This window comes from Numida meleagris, unplaced genomic scaffold (genome assembly GCF_002078875.1).
Source record: "Numida meleagris isolate 19003 breed g44 Domestic line unplaced genomic scaffold, NumMel1.0 unplaced_Scaffold286, whole genome shotgun sequence".
In the NCBI taxonomy this organism is placed as follows: domain Eukaryota; kingdom Metazoa; phylum Chordata; class Aves; order Galliformes; family Numididae; genus Numida; species Numida meleagris.
The window spans coordinates 78,689-99,088 of record NW_018364535.1 but is presented as its reverse complement, the minus strand read 5'-3'; the positions used below and the strand labels follow the sequence as shown (position 1 = coordinate 99,088).

At 45.1% G+C, this 20,400-nt stretch overlaps 1 protein-coding gene across 5 annotated transcripts; it reads right to left on the bottom strand.

Annotated features, from left to right (window-relative positions):
• Positions 1-1,766: 1,766 nt before the first annotated feature.
• LPAR3 (lysophosphatidic acid receptor 3) lies at positions 1,767-18,301 on the bottom strand. Of its 5 annotated transcripts, none has more exons than XM_021382744.1 (4): positions 18,144-18,301; positions 12,848-13,313; positions 9,548-10,305; positions 1,767-3,939 (listed from the first exon to the last, which is right to left on the bottom strand). In XM_021382744.1, the coding sequence occupies exons 3-4, from the start codon at positions 10,281-10,283 to the stop codon at positions 3,590-3,592; spliced, it is 1,086 nt and encodes a 361-aa protein (XP_021238419.1). In that variant the 5' UTR covers positions 10,284-10,305; positions 12,848-13,313; positions 18,144-18,301; the 3' UTR covers positions 1,767-3,589. The 5 variants fall into 5 exon arrangements, with proteins under 5 accessions (XP_021238419.1, XP_021238418.1, XP_021238422.1 ...); XM_021382743.1 differs by having other exon boundaries at positions 12,848-13,308; XM_021382747.1 differs by lacking the exon at positions 18,144-18,301 and adding an exon at positions 17,878-18,132.
• Positions 18,302-20,400: the final 2,099 nt, after the last annotated feature.

Genomic DNA, 20,400 nt, shown 5'->3' with positions numbered 1-20,400 from the left:
CTCCAGAGGTGACCTACCATTGCCACAGCTGAAACGCACCACCCACTGCCCCACTGTGCTCACATCCACTCTTTAGTCTCCATCAGTGTTCAGCAAGTGACAATGAAGATCAATGGGCACCATTTTTTTGGCACAGAAGAATTTAATGACACAGATTCGCTTCATCCACACTTCCATGTCAGACTGCCCCTCTGCTGCCATCTGTCACATGGAAACAACATGTATTACATGTATTGGTGACAATGTTCAACCTCTACTGCCATCCCACCAACACCTGCCTCTGACTTCCAAACACCGCACACTGAGGGAGACAGAGCTGTGGTAAAGCAGCCCCGGAAGCAGAGGTAGAACCAGGCTGGAGAGCCAGCCCAACTGCCCTCCCAGCTAGGTAGCTCATCCATACCGCCTCAGTGTCAGCAACAGTGTAGATATGAGAGCTCTGTCTGTCATACACACAGTTACTGAGCAATGGCCTCTTGAGCAGCTTATCCAGAATGATCCAAAAACTCTTCCAGGTTAAATAAAACCCCATTGTTGGAGCTTTTAATAATAATTCTCTGAAAAGCACCTCTAACAATTATGACCATGCATGCTTTACATGAGAGCTGACCAGAGAGGACAGACCACACCCCTGGGAAAACCCATGGAAGATCAAATATGGTTTGGGAGACAAGCAGCTGGGAGACAGTACAGGAGAAGATAACGTGCAGGTTTTCAAACTGTAATCACTGTAAATGCATTAAATTAGAAATTTAATGTGTTTACTGCTCAGTACTTACACCAGTACAGCAACTTTCAAGACTCCAGCATTACCAGGAAGATGCAAAGCCTTATAGCTACTTGGCCTTGTGTAGGAGAAGATGTGCAACACCAAGGAATATGAAACCTTTGGGGGATATTACTTTTCAGACAACGGGGAAACTCCACATAACATGCCTTCTCCAACTGCTGCTTGCATTTTATCCTCCTTACTCAACTACAAATAGTGCTTTAGTGTTTTCCTTAAGACAAACCCTTCCAATAAATGTTTATAGAATTAAAAAGAAATTCCCTGCTATTTGAGTAACTGGATGTTTAGACAGTTTAATATAGGAAACACTATACAGTCTCTTTGTAGGAAAGTTTGATGCAAGATCAGTTTCTTGTTCTGACCTTGCCCCAGCATAACTTACAGTAATGGAGGGTAAGGGAGTAGCTCTACAAGGAAGAATCACGCCAAAATAGAAGGCATGCCACAGTACAAACTGTTGTTCACAAAGCATCAGTTTATTTATTTATTTAGGGATGTGGGGGGAGCAGGGAAAAGTATTTTTGGTTGGTTTTGTTTTTTAAATGAGAAAACACAAAGAATAGAAGCGCAGGCCTCAAGTCTTTCTACTTGTGCCAGAGCTACGGTTAATACCACTCAGCCTTTCATCCACACCAAGAGTCCACCTTGCAAGCTGCTCTACAATCAGTGCAGCCCTTTACCTTTACAGGATGCACTTTTTCCTGCTTACCTGGAAAGATCATCCATATGTGGTTTACATTTGCAGCCCAAATCCCAAGTTCTACAGGAGAAATCTAGTATTTTCTCCATAGCTGCACATGGCCCAGGTCTTCATGCAAGTTCTCTTCGGGCCCCAACTCAGCTAATCATTACACTGCTACACTTACTGGCAACACTAGCCAATCTTATTCAAACTAAAACCCGTATCTGAGAATAAAAACAAGGTTTCCCCACCGTCATTTTCATGGTGCCAGGCAATTTTCAATCACCATTGAAATAGGAAACAAAACAAGTGTTTTATTTTTAAATGGCATTTTATTTTCCATTAGCTTTGTATACTGAGTTTCAGCCTAGCTAGCAAAAACCGTGCACTGCAGGTAGCTCTAGAGACAAACATTTTCATGATATCCCTTTGCAATGTCACTGGCTCTAGAAAGCACAACACCAAACTAATGAAGTAGTAATTGCACAGGAACATTGCATTATAATGGCAAAAACAAACAAACACACACATGTAAACTGTTGCAGCATTACTCATAAATACAGCATTTACCTTGAAATGTTAGGCCATACCCCTTCTAGCTAACTTGTGTTACAGGGGAGCTCCCTGAACAAGGGCTTGCTGTGTTTGTAAGCCTAGGCCTGCTGAGAAATCCCCCAGTGCCTTCTACAGAACTGCAGCTTGACCTTTAAGCCAGGCACTGGTTCTGCTTTGGCCAGCACAATCCAGATGCCTGCATGCAAGTTGTGCCAAGAGTTTGCCCAAACCATACCAACTGGTTATCTTTTAAACTCATACAACATGCTCTTGATGTTCTCTAACAATTTCAGGTGGTCAAAACTTCCAAATGAAGTGGTTGCCTGATTTAATACCAAAGATCAGGTCTTCTCTAGGACAACACAGGTAGCTCCTGTTATATTACAGCACCGAGAAATTCATGTTCCAATTATTAAACGATAAGTTTACTATTTAAAAACATTACCCTAGAGCTTTGCACGCATCCACACTGGACACAATCAGTCACAATGCTGAAAACCCTTCATTGCTCATTTTCTCATGGCTCTTCATTCCTCAAGCATCTTCCAGGAAGAACTGCTTGTAAATCAGAGGCTAAATATGAATTGATTGCATGACCCTGTCTGGATCACTTTGTAATCCTGTAGGGATTATGTTGTTTTCAAGATTTTTCTTCTTCAATTTTTGTTTTAAATAGCTTAATGGAGCCTATGTGTAACATATATTAGTTAAACAGCCCTTAAAAGTTTGCCCTCTTACCACAGGGTTTCAGGTATCATTTCCCTCGGTGGCACAGCAGTTACAAAAAGGGGTGAGCCACCCATTTGATATTATCTGGTAAGTAAGAAGTGAGCATAATGAACCCAGCCATGCTGCTTTGCTGTTAGTCCACCCTCCACAGCTGCCTACGTGACAGCAGCAAAGTGTGCAGTATGTCTCCTTGCAGCACTCACGCCTGTGTGGGAGTAGTATTCACTCTTGTGCTTTTTGTAATGTCAAATCCTGACGATTTATGGTTGACTTGAATATACACACGCACAGGTATTTGGTCTTCCCATCATGGCTGGGTTTCTGGCACAGCTTTAATAAACCACCAAACTACCTATCTTGAAAGTAAGAGGAGTAAGAGAGAAGGTAAGTATGAGCTATTTCATGAACTTTGTAAACAGTGAAAGCAAACAGGCCACAATTCTGTCCAGCCCAGCCTACAGCCCTCCTCAAGAAACCTTTCAAAGCGTGAATGCCATGCACTGAAGGGTCTCACTATGTTATTTACATTTTGTTTCCATGCACAAAGAAGTTTCGCAGATGTACTTACTCCAGTCACACAAAAATAATTTCTGGTACCTGAAAAGAAAAAGGAAAAGAAAAAAAAAAAAGAGAAAGACTGCAGCACAGAAAGTTTTCTTCATTACAAAGTGTTTTTCCATCAGGCAATTATTTGTAAGAACTTTTGTTAACACTGGAGTTGAGGCTCTGGAACGAAGTGGATATATTGTTTACTAGCTTTGCCAGTCAATCTGCTCTTACAAAACTTCTCCCTTCCCCCTCCTGTTCTCAGCCAAGTCAGTCCCTTGAATCACTCAGGAGTTGCCCTTTTCACTAAGATCTCCTTTTCCACAAATTGTCCCTTGAATAATGCCATCTTCAACGTACTGCCCTGTGGTGTCCGTGCTCCTGCCAAGCACAGTTGAGGGAATTCGCGATGAGCGTCTCTCCTGGTTCTTATCATCCGAGGAGCAACAAAGCATCCTCTTCATGGTACCCCACATCTCATCATCCTTGTAGGAATAAATTACTGGATTCATGACAGAGTTCAGCAGGGCCAGGAGAAGAAACCACCTTTTCACATTCTGAATCCCACAGTTGGTGCAGTTCAGGCCATCGAGCAGCAAGACGACCAGGCCAGGAGTCCAGCAGACAACAAATGCACCTAGAAATATAGGAGAGAGAGAAAGGAAAACAAAAACGACAACAACAACAAAATCACTTCAGACTGCTAGGGCATTTCTTTTTACATCTTATGAAGCTATGTGTTTGCCAAAAATTTACAGAGAAATGATAAAAACAGGAGTGGACAAAATAATTTCAGTAGCAAAATCGCATCTACTACTGCTTCTCTGCCAGGCCCTGAGCACATGGCTCGAAGGAGCTTGCAGGGAGAGAGCATCTAGCTCCTGGCAGCCCCAGCCTGAACAGAATTGGGGAAAGGTCCTCACAACAGCGATGCATCCACTCTGCTAGATAAAAAGAGACCTCTGGAGATAACAGCTAGCACTCTGAACAGAGAAGATGTCCTCTCTCCATTTCTCTCTTGTATGCTGGAAGGTAGCCAGAGGCCTCTCTCTGCCACCACTTGTAAGGGAGAATAGAGAAAAAATAATGGATGAGTTAGTGAAGATGAACAAAAATGAGAGTGGTGGAACAAGATGACAAAAGACCAGCTCTGAAGCAGCAGGGTTGCCCCCACATGCGGGTGAGGCTGGAGGGGGAACAGCCCAGTCCCAGACCCAGGAGAGGTCCCAGCACAGCCCCTTCTCTTCCTGCAGCACCACCAGCTCCCAGGTCCTCGCCTGGGAGCCCACAGAGAGCTCAGCCCTACCACGGTAATGCTAACTTAGCACAAGCCACAATTACTGCCTGACATACTGAAATAGAAAATTACAACTCTGTGTGAAAGCTCATTTCAAACATCATACTGAGGAAATTCCAATCATTTACATAACAGCCCTTTTTTGGGCTTTAAAAAATAATGAAACACATAAGGATGATAGCAGCTACATGCTAAGAAGCTCTCCTGGGATTCTCATTATCTGTTTGGCCATTTTGGTCCTGCTCGTTTCCAGGAGACTTCTGATTTTCCCATGCCCCAGCTGTGCCCAGCCCTCAGGGCAGCCCAGCTATTGGCAGGACCTGGCCCAGAAGCACCTCTGGCATCCAGTGCTCATCCTGCACAGCATCTGCTTGCACAGCAACACAAACAGCCCCCAGCCAGGAATTTGGTGGGCACTGCACCCATCTGAAGGGCAGGCCATATAACAGCATGTAAAACAAACTCGTGTTATAACTGGGTGCTGAGCACTGTATCCAGGGCAACACAGTACATATCTAGATGCAAAATGATCCTCCTGGAGTTATTCCTCTTCTTATGAAGAGCTTCACAAGGAGTCCAGGTGAAGTGCAATCAACGAGTTTACTGTATTCCTAGAAGTACTATGCAGAACGCAAAGGCAAGAGACCACCTCCTTCAGAAAATGCATTTTCTATTCTGCTGTGCCAAGATGTTTGTGATGCTAAGTACCAGTTTCATAGTGTTAGCTTAGAGTTAATGGTCAGCATCAGTAACATTCCTCCGGCACCGCTGGCACCAAGAGCAGCAGGCTGCCACCACAACGCACTTCTCTGGTCAGTCCCCACACTACGCTCTGGTTTAGCCCCACCATGCTGAATAAGCAGCAGTGACACTAAGTCTTACAGTCTGCAGTGGAGCAAACATTGCACTGATTTACTGTCCTGAGGCTAAGGGCAAATCCCACCCACTGCAACCAGCACTGGAACTGGACCACCCAGACCAGAATGACTACATAAGAGTCTCAGCAAGCATTTGGACATGGTGCTTTCACAGGCCACCAAGGGTCATGGGCAAACTTGTTGGCAAACACGCCTGCTCCATGCAGAAATTAATGTGGCAGCAAGCTCTTCCCTGAACAAGCACAGAAAGCATTCTGACCACCTGCATTCCTTTTACAGTACCAAAGCATGTAACACGCAGCGCTGCTTTCCTGAAAGTCAGCAGGAAAAGAAACAGACCCCAAAGCCACGTTTAACAGAAGTCACGGAGAAATCCCTCCTTCAGACAAATGTTGAGCTCAGAATGCTTAAGTCCATGAATTCCCAGGATACAATGCGGGATACCTATCAATGTTGCAAAGGCAAAAGTAAGGGGAGATGACGTCTGCAGACACCTCCCTGCTATCCAGAGCACAGCTTACAGAGCTTTAATTCCCCCTTCTGGGAGTCTGCACCCAACACATGGCCAAGGATGGGTACAGAGGGGAATACAGTGACAGCGCTGGGGCTCCTACTTCAACTCCACCCAAAATACATTTTATTCTGCAGGGATATAACCCAAGTGATTCACATCCTACTCACAGCAAAGCACCAATGAAAGCAAGGCACAGACAGACTTACAGCCTTTCTAGGATTTTGCTATTTTTAACCACAGACCTTTCAGGGGGAGCCATAGTTATTCAAAAATATAAGCCTTTCTTTTGTCCCTCTGGCAGTTTTCTTTGCAGACTTTTCATCTCATAGCAGCTCCTCTCCCTGACAAAGATCCACACTTCAAAAATAACTTATTTTCTGGGACTCTGAAATTCAGAGCGTGACACGAAACAAAGCCTGGCTGCAGCATGAACCAGAACCATTCTGAGACTTTGCGCTGGATTAGGGAAGATGAGGTATCACAGAGCCTCAAGGTCAATGTGAGGATTTTCCACTAGTTTGGAAACATGGACTTCCTTGTAGATTACATCATCTATACTTAAAAATGAATGAATTCCTGTGTACCTGGAAGCGCTACTGACGCTTTGCCATAAAACTCCCCACATGAAAGCTGCTTTTTTGTGTGCCAAGGCTAAGAAGGAAAAAAGAAAAAACAACCACCAACGCAGCAGCTTCCAGTTGCCCTTGCCACATGTGCACACAAGTTAAAACAGCATGTTACCAATTAAACTATACATTCACTAGAACTGAAAGTCATCTGTCTCAAGGCGGCTATTTCAGCAGGAACGTCACTGCCAAGTTCAGACGAACAGCTGCACACACCCCACCTGGACATCATGCACACCTGCCTCTGCCTTTCCTCTAAGCCACAGCTGCACTCTCAGCCAGTACTAAGGCAAGGGTGAGGATTTTAGCCCCTTTTGCTAGGTTTCCCAGTTCCAATCGGGTATCATCCCACAGTTTAGCATACCAAAGGAATGTCATTACTGCTGCTTCTATCCTGTGATGGATCACAGGGGCTATGGCAAAAGGAGATACAATATGGACCTCAGTTCAGGTCCCCTGAAGGAGTTATGCAAGCTCAAAATGTAGTGCAAAGAACTGTCTGCAGCTGAGATCACCATGCACCCAGAAAGTTAAACTGAAACACAGGCTCCCCAGCTCCTAACTGCAGAACCATGGGAGAACTCCAACCATAAAAGACAGTGATGTTTTGGAAGTGATGCCTTGCCTCCACCTCCTTCCCTGGGGAGGAGAGCATGCCAGCAGCACCCAGCTGCACGCAACATGCATGGCGGCAGGATTTTGTCCTGAAGCTGCCATGACACCAAGAGGGCATGTTAGCAAGTGTAGTGGTTCTCATCACACTTCCTCCAGCAACAGAGCTTCCTGGAATTGCTTTTAGCTAAGACTATATCATGCTTTTACTGCAAAGCATCTTCAGACGTTTAAGAGCAAGCCACTGAAATTAACTGCCTTGAGCTGAAAACCCCAGATCCACATGCTGCATGTAGCTATATGTTGTTGCATCAGTGGATATAAGAATAGCTTTAAAAGCATCAGAATGGTCACTTGCGGGCTCTTTTGGTAATCAGAAAGCCCAGAAAACATGGCTATCCAGTTTCTAATGCCTTTTGCATAGCACGCTTGGATGACTAGGCCAGGAATGCATATTCGAGCTGTTCTAAGAAATTCTTATTCCTAGAAATAATAATTTATAAAAAGCCTCACAGAGCTAACATTTGTAGAATTGGTATGAAGGCAAATGCTGAGAGACATTCTCTCTGACACTGGAGTTTGGGGTAGATGATACATACATTCATTTGACTTCTATGGAAGCAAGCCCTGTTTTGATTTTGTTTCTGATTGGCAAAGTAAAAATGATGAGCTACAGAGCAGCACTCAGGCTTTTTAAGTTAAATTTGCCTGTCCCAGCAAGCTATACCACCAGATGCTTTGCCTGAATCATAGTTTAATCTGGTGGCTTAGGAGGCATTCTAGAAGTTAGAAAAAGCTGATGTTAATCTTGAAATCAACCCTAAGGCCCCTTCTCCCCAGCAAAAGAAAGAAAGAACTTGAAAGGAAGGACACAAACTTTGAAGTAGGTTATTTCTTTCCTGAATGCCTAAGAAGGAGCAGGAATGGATTCATACTGCCTCAAGAAACAAGTGTAAATAATCACACCCAGAGGGCTTTGTTCTGGTCTTTGGACTTAATCGTATAGGTGCTCTCCACACCACTCACTCTCCCTGCCTGTACCAGCTCAATTGCCTTCCTCCCAGCACAAAGACCTCTTTGCTCTGCCGGGCAAACACAAACTGGCACTAAGGTCTAATAGAGTTATTCCTAGATTCTACTCAGCTCCCTCCAGCTTTGCTTTATACAACATTACAGCAATTGCCTTCACTAAAGAATGATTACAAATAAATATCTCTGCTTTCCTTCTTCGTCTTAAGGACCATCTATCCAACCTCAAAAATGGAAAAGACTGGTAAAACTGAGGTTTGTCAGTGCAAAGGGGAGATGGTAGTAGCTTGCAGCATGAAGCACAGCAGAAGGCCTGGGTGAAATTTTATCAGAAACATCTCTACTCTTGCTCCTGAAGGAGCACAGCCAAGTGAGATGCAAGTCAGAACCAATGTAGCAGCACATAGCTGTTTCCCATGTACATATGGACAACAACTTCCCCTGAAATTCCACCTGTCTTACACTGGCTTGTATAACATCAGAACTAAAGCCGTATTCATGGCCTCAGAGTCTCCACCACCTGAGACAGTGACCACCCAGTTCCACCATGGTGAACTACACAAGCCATACTTGAGTGAAATCTGTCTGTTTTTACATAACATCTCACTCAGATTGAAGTCTTCTTTGGCAAAATTAATCACTCCAGCCAGCATTTTCTTCCAACAAAAAAGCCATCCAATCTGGGCCCCTCTAATTTATTTGAAAAGCAGCTGTATCACAACTAGCTGCAGTGGACTGAGCTGCTTAACAGAGCGTCCTTAGGGCAGAATCTAGGTAAAATCTCATGATGAGGGTGAATTTTCCTCTTACAAAGCAAATCTCTGGCAGGAGAAAGTTACAGATCCACCAAGCATCCTCTTCTATCCCCAGGGAAGGTGCATTTGCAGGCAGAATAGCTAGTAAATTTAGGAAACAGCCAAGAGGATTCAGAACCTTGTGCAGATATAAAAGAACATTTTTTGAAAAGTATTTTTCTGGGTAGCAGTGAGCCTTCCTAAGCCTTCCTCCACAGCTATGTTGCAACTCACCCTCCCCACCAACAAAGAATGGATAATTTGTGTTTTGTAAGAAGCTGCCTGCAGCCGAGCAGCCCGAGCATTTACCAAACAGAGACACTTATCTTCTAGGAGTTGACTGGCCCTCTACTTCAGGTTTCTGTTTCATGCAACATTTGTTTCACAGTTTAAGTTGGACAGAAGGCTAACCAACTTCAGAGCTTACAAGTCTGGTGAGTTCTTATTTTGTTTGTTTGTACAAACTGATTGGCTACATGGTCGGTTGCCTCTTACCTAAGAGAGTCATGACAGTCTTCATAAGCTTCACAGGGGTCCTCCTACGGCTAATAGATCCACTAGTGTGCGATGACAAGACATTAGTTTTCCGCTGGACATACATGTAGATTCTTATGTAAACCACCACCATAATGAAGAAAACAACAAGGTTTAGGACACTCCAGAATACCAAGTAACTTCTACTGTAAATAGGTGCCAGGGAAGAGCAGGCGGAAATGTCACAGAGGCAGTTCCAACCCAAGGTAGGAACAGCACCCATAAAAATGGCAATGGCCCAAATCGATATAATTAAGAAGGTGACCCTCTTCTTTGTGAGATTACTGTGGATCTTCATCCGCATGATCGACATGTGCCGCTCAACCGCTATGACGAGGAGATTCACAAGGGAAGCCGTCAGGCTTGTATCCAGAAGACCCTGACGCAGAAACCAGCGGTTAACAGTTAATGTCTTAGACACAGGGCCAGTGTTGAACATCAAGAAGACATAGGCAATCCCAGCGAAAAAGTCCGCAGCAGCTAAGTTGGCCAACAGATAGTAAAATGGAAAATGAAACCTCTTGTTCTTGACCACGGCTGCTATTACCAATGAATTCGAAATGAAAATGAAGAGGCAGAAAAATGTCCCAAAACACAGAACACCAATAAGTGTTGGCCCTGTCCACTCATCTGCTGTGTGAGTGTTTGTCTTATTATAAAAGAAGTCCATACGCTTATCATAGTAGCATTCATTCATCCTGGATTACAGACCCTGCATCCTAGGAAGGGTGGAAGGGAAAAAAGAAAAAAATTAAAATTAACTATCAGTCCTTGCTTGGATCACTGTAACTAACAGTCTTCTTTTGGGGAGAAAGGAAGGGGTATGAGAAGGCATATGTTTGCAGGCCTCAAGAGAAACATTCACACTGTACAATTTAGTGCAGGAGATATTTGTCCACCAAAGGATTGCAATACATGATGCTATGATGAACTAGGAATTTTCCAAAGTCTTCCTTGCTTACAAGCCCCCACCAGTCCCCTTGCTCTAACAGTCACACTGGGCAGGCAGCAGCATGGAAGTAAAGAGGTTAAAAATAACTTCCTGGAGGTCAAAAAGAAAATCTGAGCAACAGCCAGGCCCTTCTGACTGTGAAATCCCACGTTTGAGCCACAACCCCATCATTATTTCCATTTCTCAGTGTATCCAGTCAGGACAGAGGAGCATAAATCATAACTCTTCCATTTTACTGGTAAAACAATGAAAAGCCTATTACTGGAAACATCTTTTTTTCCCATTATATATTAATGAACATAATAACATATGTATATAAAATGCTAAAGGCATATATATTCGGAGCACATGCCAGTTATTTACTGCTACTAGATTTAAGTAAATGTGCAGAAATGGGAAAGAAATACTGCATATGTTTGACTGCACTGAAGCCACAGATTTTATTGGGCCGTCAACCCAAAGCCCTGTGAGCAACACACACACCCACCAATTATCTTCAGACCCAAAACGCAGTTCCCTACGCAGGACACAGAACACCCCAGCACAGCACTAGCACGGGGCTGTTCTCTTACACTCACTCAGCACTGTTTTGGACACTGGACTACAGAACATGATGGAGGGGGAGGTCTGGTTTCCAGACGACAGAACACTTCAGCTTCTCCAGTGAGGTTAATGCCAGCTGCCTGGGCAATCTGTCTGCATTTTTTGCAAACCAAAAGGAGCTCAAACTGATTTACATAGGCAGTGGCTGCTCTTGCAGAGCAAAGGCTGTGCAGCCGGGTGAGAATATGTGTCTGATCTTCACTAGGCTTCACATTTGCTGTCAGGATCTGAATAAGTGTTTCAGCAATGACTTCACTAACAGATCCTATATAAGGTTTACCAAACCCAGGAACCCAACCGCTGGTCACAGCAGACACCACACAGAGCAGCTCCCAAGGACAGGAGCCACAGGGATGCAGTGCTGCTGGGGGAAGCACTGTGCTAGATCCATAAGCCTCCTCAGGAGCCTCGGGGTGTCACGTGGAACAGAGCAGAAGGCTTAGCAGGGCCAAAAAGAGGGAAAAATAACAGATAAAACGGGCACAGACAGAGCTGTAAGGCAGGCATAGGCTGCCTTCTGTGACTAATTCTGAATACAGATAAAGATCAGGTTCACTTAGGTAACCACAGGCTAATAATGGACTAGCAGTTATATTTCATCTCTATAGTGACTGAGAAGCAAATTAAGCAACCCCCAACAGGCTGGCTAACAGTTCACATTCATATTAAAAATACTTTGAGTTATAATTGTCCTCTGTTATTTAAGTTATGCTACATTGGCTATTTCTCTCCTCCAGTATTTACATCATCTAATATTAAATCACTTTCCACAATTAATATTTGCAGCAAACTGAACATTTTTTTGAATACTTTATTTGTCTGAACTGGATCCTCACCCCTTCTGGTTTCCACCCTACACCTCGTAGTCTGCAGGAAGGCCAGCTACTTGGCATTGGTTTCTACTTTGTCACCCTCAACCACTTATTTTATAAAAGAGTCTCTTATTTAAAGCATCAAATTCAAGTAGATAGCCAGAAGTAAGAACAGATGTTTAAGGATAAGAAGCGGAAGGAAGCAAGTAAATCATCCCCTGCACTGAAATATTACAGAGAACTCTTCATCTAAAAATAAAGGGGTTTCTGCAACTCACATCCACCATCAGCAGTCACATAGAGCTCCATGCCTACCTCGCCCTGCTCAAAGCAGCACGGTAGAGTTGAGCAGTCAGTAAATTCCACATTTTCACTCAGAAGCTACTCAGAACAAGCTGCAATTATATCTGTAAGTGACCAGAAGTCCCCAGGCAGCTGCAGACAACAGCCACTGGAGCTGGGAGCCCTGCCCAGTGCAGGCGGCTCCGGGCTCACCCATCGAGGCAGAGAAGGACTTACTGAGGCTGGCAGGGAGCTTCTGCGGAACAACCCAAGTGCCTGCGTATAGAACTAGCATTTTGGGCAAGAGCAGTAGGGAAAAAAAAAATCTGTGAAAATTACAGGGAAGGTTTTCTGAACATGCATCTTACTGTGTAATCATCTCAAGAAGTGGATCTCTTGCTTGCAAGTGACAGGAGAGTAAAGAGATCTGCAGACATATTTTTGCATCTTATCTGGGGAATGAGCTTAAAGAAATCTGTAATATCAACTCTGAACTTTAATTCTAAATACTACAGATTATTGAGATGCCAGCCTCATTTGAAACAGTTCCCCCCAAAAAAGGAATAAAAAACACTCATCAGTACTTCACTAAAATAATCACAATACACTCACTGTCACACAGCACAGCTCAAACGACGAATGACTTTGGAAGCACTGCCTTGTGATGTTGAGCTAAGGCAGCAGGAGCAGAACAGCATCCAGCTGATGTCTCAGAGCTGACTCTGGAGATGTCCAGACAGAGGCAGCATCCAAGCGGGAGCTGAACAGGAGCCTGTGTGCATTCCAGTGCTGCAGAGCACTGGGCTACCTGTACCAGCCTATGCACGCAGAGCGCTCGTCACTCCAGTGTCGATCCAGAGCGTGGGTATATCACACCTCCATTTCACTCCTGTGTCCTCACAGCAGAACCAGGCTGGCCTCAGGGCAGCTGTATCCTCACTGGTGATGCATCACATATGAGGGGATATCCCATATTTCCCAGGGTAGCAGAGGTTAACACATTGCAGGACTTGATTCTCCTGGTCGTCTCTTCTGCAGCCAAATTGGAGATCTTTTTCTTAATTAGGGCAGATCTAAACTTAAGAAGAAAAATAAACTTAATAAATAATAAACAAAAATCTAAAATGTCTAATAATTATTTTTAAAGAAATAATTGAAAAATCAGGCATAATATTGTCTGTCCAAGTTATAAAATTAATAAACACTGAAGCAGTAGAAGAACAGCTAGACCTTTTATTTTGGAAGTAGCTTTCACCAGCTTGATACTTGCAGCTTTTATGGGAAAGGGCGGTAAACAATCTCCATTCATCTCCTCTGTGCCACTCATAGTTTTACAGACCTCCACATAGATCTCCAGAAACTCTAAATAAATTACGATATTAGTCAGTCAATATATAGTAGCTATATACTGTATATTCTACAGATGGGCTACTCTATTTGCTTACAGCAAGTCACCTGAAAACGAAGACATCAAAACTTCAACAGTGCCAGAAGCGTACCCTTGTCAAAAATGTTCTTTTCCTCAGTCTATTTAATGAGTTCAGTTCAACTAACTGTGGCTACAAATATCAGGAGCTAACAGATTCTGAAGTAAGTTTTCCTCTAGTGCTCCAAGTAAGCATATGCTTTGAGTGGGAGAAGTTATCTGCTCTAAAAATATCAAAAGATTCGTTTTGTTTGAACTGTTTGCAAATGTAAAAAGCATACATTTTGAATGCTCCCCTTTCCAGGGCATCTTCCGCTCTGTTGGCTGAAAGACAGCTTGCATATCTGAGCTGGTTCCACATTTCTCTATGCAAGTGCAACTTGTATCAAGTCAGAATGTATCCCTCACATTCTCAAGAACTGCCATGAGTCTATGGGATCATACTAACTACTTAAACAAAGGGTTACTAAAATAAACCCTTGCCTGGATAATGGCTCAGACAAAAGCTTCAGCTGGTTGCCAGTCAACAAACTCTAAGAGTTGTTCTACTGGAGAACTAGTTATTTTCAAGAAAGTTACCAAACCATGCATTCAAATTGTGATTGAAATCTCTTTTTGTCTCACTTTGATCCAAAATTAACTTGGCCTTCTCATCAGCTTCTCATCATTAACACAGCCAGTTCTGAAGGAAAACTCAAACAGCATTTTAGTCAGAGACTTTCAAGAGGTCATCCTAAAACTTCATCTGAAAGCCACGGAGTAATTCACAGTGCACACCACTGCTTCCCTGCCTTTCCTGTCCATTAAAAGCAATGTTGTTTCAAGGCATTTGCCATAACCTCATGGCAAAGCTGGCATCAGCTGGGGATGGGGGGGGGCTGCTGCCCCACTGCTGTGTGAGCAGCAGGACAGGAGCAGACAGGCTGCAAAGAGCAGGCAAGGCATACTCCAGGCCACAGCAGGGCAGGAGGGCAGAGTGGCCCAGTGCAGCATGGCAGCACAGAGCCCTGGCAGGTGCCTTGGGACCAATCATAGAACAGCTCGGGCACACAGGGCTTGTCACACTGACATACATGTGTAGCAGGCACTGCAGGCAGAGCAAGGAGGCAAACAGCTCTGGGTCCTACACCCAGTCTGTTGCTTCAGGAAAACACCACGCTGCAGCAGCCGCCCATCTGCACATCCTGTGCAGGAGAAGTTAAAACAGAAATCCCACAGGCAGCAGATGGCCCTGCAGCAGCACTAGCCCAGGAGGGGGTGGGTGCCTGCAGACCACCCTGCAAGCAGCACTTCTGCCCCGTAGGCAGACAGGGACACCTCAGATCTCCTCTGGTTCTGGCCAGCTGTCACCCCCATGCTTCTGTTTCTCCAGCCGCCAAGAAGCTCCTCCTGAGCAGCTCCGCAGGGAAGGAAGAAGGCAGGCAGGCCACATGCAGCAGCAGTACCAGTTCACCAGCCCAGTAAGGGAAGCATTTCCGTGTTCCACTCCACGCCCTGAACACATGCATGGCCATGGAGGGAAACAACACAGCCAAATGATTGCACGGTAACCCAAGAAACCCATTCATGTTACCTCAGCTTAAAAAGAAAGAAATGCCAGTGCTGAAAAGGGTGTGTAACACAACCCAAGCCAACAACGTTAATATGTAACTGTAAGCAGGAATCCGGTGAGGTAAGCTCTCACTTCACTCTGAATTGTCTTTAAAAGCTAATTGCTATTATATAAAAATCAGGTTAGAGAAACGGACGAAAATGAAGTTTTTCCTTAAATCCCCATTCTTAGTTGAGTCAGTTTGTGATGCACATGGAACATAATGTTATCTGTGAGCACCTCAGACTCCAAACCAAAGACTTTTTATCTGGTACCATTAGAGGATGCGGTGGAAGCCAATGCTCATTTGGCAGATTTTACAGAGACAAATTATCTCAGAAGTAACCATTTTAAGTTTGGTTTATTAAGGAAATTCTGTGGGCACTGCCTGTACTTGGAACAGCATGCCACACTGCCCACTTCTCAAGGCACTAAGAATACAATTTTAAAATCCACTCTTTTTTAATGCAGCTCTAGAAGACGGGAAAATCTTACTATAAAGTTATAAAGCTTAATGAGTACGCTGTTGAATATGGAGAACTTACTTATTACCACAGAAACCCATTTCTGGCTGTGGTTGGCTTTTTTTCTTCGTAACTTCAGATAATTGACTGCAAACTCAGATGGAGCATACACAAGCAGCATTACCGTATTATTCTAAAGGGAGCTGAAGACCAAGATAAGGAGAACAGAGTGCCACATCCATTTCCACTCCAAGCCTGCTTCATCTCCATAATGTTAACCTGATGGAAATGCTCAGACTTCCACCAGGATTCTCATCACATACAGGAACAGCCCATTTTGATGGCATCATAGTTTGGATGAAAGCAGGATGGGGTGGGATGAGGGAAGCCAAGACAATTCTGTAGGCACGTTACATTTTTGAGACATATAAATAATTTCTCTTTGAATGACTTCTATGTTTGATGACTTGTTAAGTGATAGAAAAACTTAAGGCTTCATTAGTTATCCAACAGCCTTATTGTTGTTTGCAGGATGCAGAGTATAAACAAGAGTCTTAAGTAAAGCATTAAACGTACCACAACTTTAGGACCTCAAAAATAAATATTTAAATTGCAAGGACAGGAAGTAGTACCGCCAGCCATGGTCCACAGTGCTTTATACACACAGACTGATAAGAGGCTGGAAATCACTACTGCACACAGCAGTGTCACCCTGTGCGTGCCTGCAGCAGCACTGGTGCCCTGGAAGCCGCTGCCAGCTGTGAGGACAGCCAGGCTGAGAAGTGTGAGGGCACCTACATGAGTCCCAGCAAAGCTCAGCATCCTGCTCCTGGCACTCCTCCAGAACAGCTACCCCACCGCTAAGGTCTTTTAAAGCTCTGATCCCTACAAGCGGTTGTTAGGGACAGCTACCAAGTAACTCACTAGTTACCACAGGTTTAGACTTCAGACTTCGGTAATTTAAGACTCTCTGAAATTATGGTTTACTAGATCTATATATGGAGTCCAAACTAAAAACTTCACTGCAAAGCTTTCATTTAAAGTCTCCTTTAAGTGTGGTTCTGGAAGGAGCTGGCAGGTCATCCTATAATGCGGAAACAGACACAGTACTTAAAGTATTTAAAAACTGTTCAAATAGCCTTTACAATGTGAAACATGCTCCTAGAAAATACCTGCTCTGCTTCTAAACAAAGCGGGCCATTTCTCTAGACCTTTCCCACCATCCAGATCCATTTCTGTAGCCCAACACATAGAACTCAAACGCTGGGCACGCAAACCCTTTCAGCACATTCACCATCAAATGAGCTTTCATTTTTAATTCTCAGTCCACCGCTGATTAGAAAAAGGCACCTGCCTGTATCTGACCTGGTAATGGATTCAGAGCCTGGTTTGCAAGCACACACATTGCTGGAAGCAGTAGGGATGGTAGGCTCTGAGACATACCTGCCAGGCACATGGAAGTGGACCTAATTGCTTTAAAAACAAGTGGAATTCATCTGGAGATGTGAATCTTGAAGACCAACTGCCTCTGTGGGATATATTCTCTATGATATCTAGTACTTCAGAGATTATGTTTTGTTATCCAATAGTATAAGGGCTATGCCAGAGGGTGCTTTCAAGAGGTTAGTGGTCAGAAGAGGACCCAGCCGGCTCAGCTGTCCTGAAGCTGCAGCCTGCCATTCTGCAAAGAGCTAAATGCATCCGCCAGCTTTACTTGAGATAAAAGACACATATTTTCTGATTGTGCTTCTTTCATTTTAGTTCATTTTCAGCACACAGATAAACTCAGTGAAATTGAGTTTTTCCACCATATAACTCACTTGCAGTTGTGCTTTCTGCTAGACCTCTCAGAAGACCACAAGAACATGCAAGAAACCACATGTGCTCAAATGAGCAAACTACAGCAATGCACATCACCAGCCTGTAACGGGAATCGCCCTTTTCTGGGCTCACTTTGCAGAAGGGAGAACAGACTGATGTGCGCTTACACAAAAGGTAGAAATGCAAAGGTACAAGTTTGAGCATTTTTTTTCCTTGATGCAAGAACGATTGGAAGCTGCCATGCAAAATAACATTCACGAATTTCTCACAGCATCACATAGCTCGAGACCATACCTTACAAATAACTTCAGAGAACACGGCAAACATCCGTGTGTCATACCTACTGCCAGTGCCTCAGCGGGACACGACGCGCGTACACATGTAGAGGTGGGCAAAGCCAGGTGACACCTGCGGAGCCACACGAGTGCGCGGGTCTCCCGCTGCCGCCACACCGTGTCACAGCCCGCGCGCACGGGACGGCCGCAGCATGTGCGGGCCGGGCTGCGCCCCTCTGGCAGCCCTGAGCCGCTCGGTCCCGCTCGCAGCAAAGGACGGCGAGCACTGCGGCGTCAACAGTTGATAAGACTGCAAAAAGCGCCGCTCTACCTCGCAACGAGAAGCGAAGTTCACAGATCCTGAAGCTGATCCAGCCTGAAGCACAGCTCTTCCATCGCCGCCGGGCTCCGCTCTCCGTCTCCGCGACCCGCCCGCCCCCCGGCCCGGCGGGGTGCCGGGGCCCTGCCCGGTGCCGCGGCTCCGCTGGAACTCACCGGCAGCCTCCGGAGCCGCGCCCGCCGCCCGGAGCCGCCCGCCCCGCGCCGCCTTAACCCGTCCCGCGCCGTCCAGCCCCGGCCCGGCCCGGGCCCCGCTAGCACGGAGCACCCCTGAGCGGAACGCTTCGTTGCTGCGCGTTCTTCCAGGGGCGCCGAGGGGAGGCCTTCCACCACTCTCTGAAGCGCCGCGGCGTGCCAGGAGTCCATCAGGGGCTGAGACAGTCCTCACGCTTTGGGAAACACAGGAGCGAAACCCAAACAAAGCAGCGCTGACTTTCACGAGCAGCTGAGGACAGCACTATCAGGTGTACAGCCCGCTTTCCTCCAGCATCAGAGGTAGATGGGTTTATATCAGGTGTATAAAAGCAAATGAACAGAACAATCCCATACCCAACACGGTGATTCAGAAAGCATAAGGCTCACATCATCCCAGCATGCAGGATCTGGCCCACAGCTTTGCCATGAAGGACAAACTAAGCTCCAGTGTAGGTGCCACAAGTCGGAGCACTGGGTCTGTGCTGGTGCTGCCCACCTGCATGATTCACCATATGCAGGCACATGGCCCAGGTGCACAGAGCCACGCACGTGTTTGCTGGATCTGGAGGGCTGACAAAAGAAAAATCACAGCATAAAGTCTGTTCCATTTCTCAGAAATCCAGTAGCAAGTACAGCATAAATCCTACAGTGCTAGAAATAGGTGGAGCCCCACACATTAACATGACACATGATGTGCCACACTACCTCTACCGCAGCAGTTTTTCCTATTTTGTCCATAAGGTGAAAAGCCCAGTATAAGAGCCTGAAGTCTTACCTCACCCTGTTCCCCCTTACTGAACACTTACCTTGCAGATGGCACAGAAAGCTGTCTCCTGCTCCCTCCTGCCCTTTGCTTCCAGGTCTGTCTGTTCACTACCTTCCCATCCACTTCTCTCCTTTTAAGAATTGTTTCCTGGGAATGAGGAGCTCATCATGTGCAACACAGCCAAAGCTAAGAGCCTGCTCTCAGGGCGCTTCACAAAATCCCACGCTCAGGTCCTGCTTCCATTACAACGCATCACTCCTTAACAGCCGTGTGGCACCACCCATCAGTCAGCAGGGGGACTCAGGCCCATACTAATGCACAGAATTAGGAGCCAACGCGTGCCAGATTCCCTGTTAAGGTTGACCTCCACAGAACAGAGAGCCAATGAGGAGCACCAACAACCAGCTCTTAGCTTTCTTTCAAGAGAAAAGCAAGGGGAAAAAAAGAAAACAAAAACAAAGCAACCAGGTGGTGAAGACAAATTGGTTTCTAAAATACATTAGTGATCTGTTCAAATACGGGTGGGCTGAAACAGTAATGTAGGTAGCAAGTAGCTCGTATGTTTTAGGAAGGAGAGGAAAAAAAAGAAAATCAATACAGGGCAAGAATGCTTTATGATTGCATTATAGAAATTAAACCTGAAAAGCAATAAGAATGATAAGTGTTTTCTACATTCTTGTGGTTGATAATAGGTACCCTAACTCCCTGAGGACTTCCTCACAAAGAAACCTTTACCTAGTTGCACTCAGGTCAGACAGGAGCAGCCCCAGTCAGAGTTAGTTCTCATCCAGACACAGCCCACTTCCTCTAAGCAGCCTCTTCCAGCTGCTGGATCTGAGCCCTCCAAAAGCCTAGGCAACATGCACTAGGCATAGCTGGTGGAGATCCAGTGCTGGTCAAGAACAGGGACAGCTATAGTCTCAGAGGCAGGTGACAGCCATCACAAACAAGGCCTTACAGACATCTCAATGTGTTTTTTGTTGTTCTGTTTGTAGAAACACACAGGATAACACAACAGAAGCAATAGCTAACCAGCTTACAGGTGGGGCTGGACTTAATGATTCAACACATCATAGGTCCAATGCTTCCATCCACTGAAGTCCTACATGAGGTTTCTGCTGGTTATTCCTAATCACAGAAACAGGCACACAGCAATTCCAACTGCTTGGTGCAAGGAGAAGTGCACTGAAAGACGCAAGCTGCTTTATAACACAATGGAAACCTTTCTTTCCAGCAGATGACAAGCAAGTAACTTGTTTTCCTAGATATGAGAAGTGAGCAGGAGTAG

Bases quoted from the DNA above. Each gene is read 5' to 3' on its own strand.
- LPAR3 (XM_021382744.1), bottom strand. From the start codon at position 10,283: ATGAATGAATGCTACTATGATAAGCGTATGGACTTCTTTTATAATAAG. The intron at 3,940-9,547 runs GTAAGAGGCAAC...CTATATTTCTAG, and splicing joins GACTGTCATGACTCTCTTAG to GTGCATTTGTTGTCTGCTGG.